The 6,169-nt window shown below is 48.6% G+C and overlaps 1 protein-coding gene across 2 annotated transcripts in view; it reads right to left on the bottom strand.

Moving 5' to 3' along the window:
* Positions 1–2,355: 2,355 nt before the first annotated feature.
* The window catches only part of entpd1 (ectonucleoside triphosphate diphosphohydrolase 1), a 42,609-nt gene continuing 38,795 nt past the window's right edge, over positions 2,356–6,169 (bottom strand). Inside the window, exon 10 of one of the 2 annotated variants that reach the window (XM_069900445.1) lies at positions 2,356–2,922. In XM_069900445.1, the coding sequence (XP_069756546.1) occupies positions 2,788–2,922 (135 nt within the window). In that variant the 3' untranslated portion in view covers positions 2,356–2,787. Of the gene's footprint in view, positions 2,923–3,141; positions 5,971–6,169 lie in introns of those variants that run through there. The other variant, XM_069900444.1, reaches the window with a different exon arrangement.

Below are 6,169 nucleotides of genomic sequence, written 5' to 3'. Positions count from 1 at the left end.
AGGTAAAACCGTGGTTGAAGTGTAACAACAATGCTGGAGAAACTCGGGTGCCTGCCTACATTTTGCTTAAACCTTGATGAAGGGCTCAAGCCCGAAATGTTGCTTATGTATCTTTATTTTTGCTACATGAAGTACACTGACCTGCTAAGTTTCTCCAACATTGTGTTTTTAGCCCAGTTATCAAATTACTCCAGGTGTATAGGGTGACTAGTTGGAAGGTGGTGTAGACTGTGGGTGGATGTAATATTTGCTCACAGCAGTCATGACTTTCCACCTACTTGCTGTCTGACCAATGAGGTGACCCTCTGTGTTAACTGTCACCCCTCCAAGGACAAAAACACCATGTCATTTGGCCCTCAGGCTAGTAGAAGTCCCTGGAGACTGCCTAATTAAGCACACAACGAAATAGAATTATACCCAGTATTATGACCTCGAGTTGCCAATAGCCCACAGCTTGTGAAGGTCCTTCAGCCACAGAGTCCCTTGCTTGTCCATTACAGTGGGCACTATCCTATAAGGTCATCTGCTATCTTTCTCAGCGAGGGAGGGGGTTTGGTTTCCCCAATTCTGGTGCCCTGTGCCAGTCCACTGCTCCTCCAGGGACTCGATTCCCTTGAGGCCGCTGCCCAGCACAGGTGCTGCCATCTTGGCCCCAGATCTCTGCAGTTGCAGGATTTTTAAATAAACCACCATCAGCTCCTTTAACAGGCAGTTGAAAGCCTGTATGGAGCGAAAGGATTGAGTGCCAGGAGGATAGACCTTGCAGAGGATGCATTGCTGTGACTCTGCTCCCTGTGGCACCACACCAACGGCAGCACTGACATATTTTTCTACTGCCACATGTTCCACTGACTGGCCCACAATCTTGCTGCAGGCTCTGAAAGCCTTCCTTGCTGTCCACTACACCTGCAACCTTTGTGTTATCTACAGATGCTGATCCAGTTAACATATTATCATCCGGATAGTTGATATCGATGAGAAACATCCATCCCTGAGGCACACCACTACTCACAGGCCTTCACTTCACCATGAAGCAGACACCGCCACCTCTTCTTTTCCTCAATGACACTGTCCAATCCGTACGACATCAGGAGATTCCCTCAGGCTGCAGGGTTCTACTGACCCCAGGGGTCAGAGGGTCAGGATGACCCCAGGAGTTGGGGTCCTGTTTGAGCCCAGGGATCAGAAAGTTGGGGGCCATGGGTGAACCCAGGGGTCAGGGGTGAAGCCGACACACAGCCACCCCTCATGTCCCTCTGATGCAGCAATCTCATCATCAGTTTTATTCTCCAGAGACTGCACCCTGGCTTGAAGGATATTGGAGAGGAGGGGCAGAGACCCTCGACTTCAGTCTTACTTGGAGATCACTCCAGCGAGCCTGTTTTCAAACACACAGATGCTTCAGGGTGTTGACCTTGCATGCTTTGTGTGCTGAGAGCTCATTGTATCAACTCAAAGCCTGTTAGCATTGAATGACCATAGGATAGGGCTCAGCTGGGGTATCTGAGCTGGAACAGAGTCCTGGGACACATGACCAAAACTCCTTTCAACTCAAGACTAGTTCAGGAGATGATCTCCCAGCCTGTGCTGTATTTTTTAAATAAATATTTTTATTTATTTAATAACTAGTTATTTAATAACTAATTTCCTAACTCTGCACCTTGCCCACTCACTCCAGTCCCACCCTCTCTTTGCTGCCTTCAACCGGTTGAGGCTGTTCTCACCTGACCCCTTCCCTCCTAACATTCCAGGACCCTCCCCTCCCTACCCACCATTCCAGGTCCCTCTCTTCTGCACCCTCCACTCCAGGACCCTCCCCCACCCATCACTCCAGAACCCACCCCTCCCCTTTCTCCACTCCAGGACCTTCCCTCCCCACCCACCACTCCTTGACCCTCCCCTTCCCAAACCACCCACCACTCCCAGTCTCTCCCCACCCCACCTGAACACTCCCCCCCCCTCACCACTACCAGACCCTCCCCTCCCCACTCCCAGAGAATCCTCTCCTTTCTCCCCCTCACCCACTTCAGGACCCATCCTACCCACCACTCCAGGATCCTCCCATCTCCTCCCCTCCCCCACCCACCACTCCCAGAGGATCCTCTGTCCCCCCCCACCCCCCTCATCCACTTCCTCCTATTCCTTTCCAGGATCCCCTCCACTCACCCTCCTATACCTCACCCTCTCCCACCACTCCAGGGCCCTTTCGCCTTCCAGCTTTGTAAGCTTCCCCTCTCCCCTGGGGTCTCCTGGGAGGGGTGCTGATGTTGGGGAACTGCAGGACCATTCCTGCAACATGGTCCAGAGACCACGTTTAGGGTTTGTGAGATTCGTAAACAAAAAGCAGCATTTGCCTTGTTTTCTGCATGAACATTTTATTGAAAAGAAACATTAAACTAATAATTTTGCACAAAATAAAAACACAATCTTCCCACAGCAGCTGGGAAATGTTTCAGCAAGATTAGTAGCAGAGCTCTCACATTCTACCCCAGCAGAGATCTGCTGCATGTGGAGTTGAACTCCTTGGCCAACCCTAAACCACTGCCTGAGGAAGTAGCTGACTTGTGGACTAGTGCAAACCATGAGGTGCAGGAGGACTCAGCAGGTCAGGCAACATCCATGGAGGGAAATGGCCAGTCAACAATTCGAGAACAAGGCTCCCGACCCCAAACATCTGCCCGATCCAGAGAGTCCCTCCTGCACTGAGTTGTTCACTCCAACCTCTGCAGTTCTTGTGTTTGTCCTGTGGACCAGCGCAGAAGCTGACATCTGGGCTCAGTGTTCATTTTATAAACATTCTTTACAATTCGTCAGCAATGAATTTAAGAGTTTTGCATCAGTGCTGGAATCTCTTGGACTTCCAACTTGCTCTGAGATCATCCAACTGCAGGTGTTGTAAATGCTGAGCGAAATTGGCAGCTCCTACGTAGAGAAGAAGAGTCAGAGGCAAAGCTGTTGCTACCTGATGCAATGTTTGCATATGTTCTAAGATATGCTACATATGTGAGCTGCCTCTCTCAACAACTTGTACTGGAAAACGAGTTTGTGGCAATAGATAACCAGCATAATAGCTGAAACTTCTGTTACGAGCCTAGAAGACCCCAAAACCCAGCAGCAACAGATATTCACCAAGACAAATGGTTACTTAAACAAAGTTGCTTTTAATTATCTTTAAACATGAAAACAGAATCACACTTTAACTTATCACTATTGACTTAACTAACCTAACTTAAACCCCTAAATCTAAGCGCTCGTGCTTGTAATGCGTGTGTAAGTTCAGAAAAAGTTCTTTGGTTCACGGTCCAATCTCACTTCTCATTCCTCCAAATTCACTGGTTGCAGGCAATTCTTAGACTGTGCATAGAATTTAACATTTATAAAGTTCACCAGGTTTTGGTGCTTGAAAGGTAAATGGTTACTGCTTAGGAAGGTTCTTGTCCGTTTTCAGAGAGATTTGTTGTTCGCTAGACACCCACAAGTGATTCATTTTTAATCAGCCACTTCAGTGTCTTACCAAAGAAACTTGCCTCTTCAGGGTTCTCCAGATGATAACCTCTTTCTTTCAGGTCACCACAGAGTTCCTTCTTGTTTCTCTTATTTCAAGTGAAACATTAGACAGCCAGTCCTCTCCTCTTGCATGAACCACAAGGGCTTTAATCAGGCTGAACTAAGCATTCATAACCCATCTTCCAAATGGGGTTTTCCACAAGCTTGCCAGCTTGTCCTGTTCCAGTCCCAGCTGCTGCTGCTGACTATAAAATTGTAGAACTGAACTCTGATTCTATCTCTCCCCCCCCCCCAGAGAAAAAGCCTGTTTTACTCTCTCTCTACTTGCAAAACCACATGATCCTCTTAGAACAGCAAGTTCCCCTCCAGACAGTCTGCGGCTCCAAAAAGTTCTTTCATCTGTTGCCTTTTTGTAAACAACAATTCATTAGTGAATTCTCTTGGGCATTCTCCAAAGCTTTTGCAAAGGCCAACATGTCTAGCATGAGCAGAGCTCCAGTATTTTAAATAAGATCTGTTTTAAAGTGTTTGTATGTGACCTACACTAAAAAACCTGCCCCAATTTATCCCAAAAACATATCTATATACAAAACAAACAGAACATAATCTGTCACACTTCATTGTTATCTGTAGTGTAAATATATGAAATCATTTCCTGGACAAATGGTGTCCCTCTGCATGAACCAGTCAGCTCCAATCTTTGATCTTCTCGTCACTTCAGACTCACAGGAACTAACTTTGTTCTTCACGCCCCTGGTGGTGTAATTGCTGTGAAAATTACTGCACTGTCCATGGTTGAGTGAAACAGGATCTATTAGACCTCAGTGAGATGCAAAAATTATGGTTTTCTGAACATAAGGTAATCAGACCAAACTTTTTGATACTAGGCTTGGCATTGGGTTCCATTTCCGAGCCATATTTTGGAAGGATTTCAAGGCCTAGAACAGTATTGGGAGATTTCCCAGGAAAGTCCCATTTCCAGGCGATTGACAAGCACCAGGTCATTTCTCCCCTCCTTCACCGACTAAGTGGATCAAGAGGTTATCGCCCTCCTCATTAGAATGGAAGCTTCAAGTCACAGTAATAGGTCTTCAAAATTGCAAACATTCTCCCCGAGCATCCTCCTTTTCATTGTAAAGATATGGCTATGAGTTCTTGCCCACCCTGAAGGTCCTGGTTGATGTTGTGGACTCAGCAGTCCTTCTGCTGACGGTCAGGACCCAGCAGTTCTCCTGCTGACAGTCAGGGAGAGTGGCAGGATTTACATTGAGCAGTGATGAGGTAACGGGAGTGTACTTGTTCCATTAGAGGATGGAGGGGATCTGATAATGTTCCGTGTCCCTGATGCTCTTCCTTTGAAGGAGGTGAGAACTCTGGCAGCTGCTAAGAACATTGTGCAGATTGGAACAGTTCTCTGTCCTGCTGGTGACAGCTGAGCTGCAAGTGCAGACCAGCGGTTGCAACCACAGCCCAGAGAGCCTCTGTCCGTCCGAATTATGGGACCCCATCCACCTGAATCAGGGCTCCCCTACACTTAGATCCCTGCTGCCTGGACCACTGGCACACCAGGTCCCCTGGAGCCGGGGTGGTAAGGGATCCAAGCGCAGTCAGTGGCAGTGGCAGTGGCAGGAAAATGAGAGGATGAGTGGGAGAAAGAATGGGGTGACGTTCAGGAGAAGGTTGCAGGGAGGTGGAAGATGTCTGCAGGGGGTGTGCATGGGAGGATCGAGGGGTCGGGCAGTTCTGTTGGAGGAGCTCACAAGGAAGGATCATGGGGCAGTTCTGAAGGAGAGGCTGTTGCTCAACAGGGTGGTGAGGGAGTAGTTGATAGGGCAGGATGAGGGAGGATCAGGGGAAGAGGCTGTATTCGGCAGGGTTGGGGATGTGCAGAGGATGCGCTGGGGAAACCTGGTGAGCAGGGGTTGTGGATAAGACGTCCTGGGAAATTGGGAGGATGGGCATCTCCTGTGGGAACGGTGGCTGCTGTGATCCGGCCAAGGCAAGGATTTCAGTGGCTATAGCAGACTGGAAGCCTAGGGTTGCAGATGTCCTCAGCACTCAACAACCCAGGGATGTAAACATGCCTGACTGCCCGAGGGTGGGGGAAAGAGCTGTGGGTGGGGCATGACCTGTGGGTAGGACAGCTGGGATCTGCAGCCATTGCGTGGACTTGCAGAAGATTGGGTGAGAATTGCACAAAAACTTTGTCAATTCAGTTAAAGCACATGGTGTCACAGGTTTCAGATCAAATCTCTACGCCATCTCCTTCGATCTCTGCCTCAAGAGCTTCTTCCTGAGTACAAGCAGACAGATGACCAGCAGAACGACAAGAATGGAGAAGATGACCATGAAAGACAGATATGAGGTCTTGCTCATGGGCGGGGGTCGAGGCAGCTCGGCAGGAATCATGTTGGTCAGATTCAGCATGTAGCCCAGTGTCCAGCCAGCATCAGACCCTCCAATCTGGAATGAGAGGGACATTCATAACCAGAACAGCGAATAGATCCCTGTCACCGGGAGGTGGTTCTGTCACCAGGAGGTGGATCACCATCACTGGGAGATAGATCCCTGACATCAAGAGGATATATTACTGACATTTTGGGCTTAAACTGTTCATCAGGGTATGAACCTCACACCTGTAAAAGGGCTCAGGCCTGAAATG

This window comes from Narcine bancroftii, chromosome 10, assembly GCF_036971445.1.
Source record: "Narcine bancroftii isolate sNarBan1 chromosome 10, sNarBan1.hap1, whole genome shotgun sequence".
NCBI lineage: Eukaryota > Metazoa > Chordata > Chondrichthyes > Torpediniformes > Narcinidae > Narcine > Narcine bancroftii.
The sequence above is the reverse complement of the archived record's forward strand: the minus strand, read 5'-3'. Positions and strand labels throughout refer to the sequence as shown.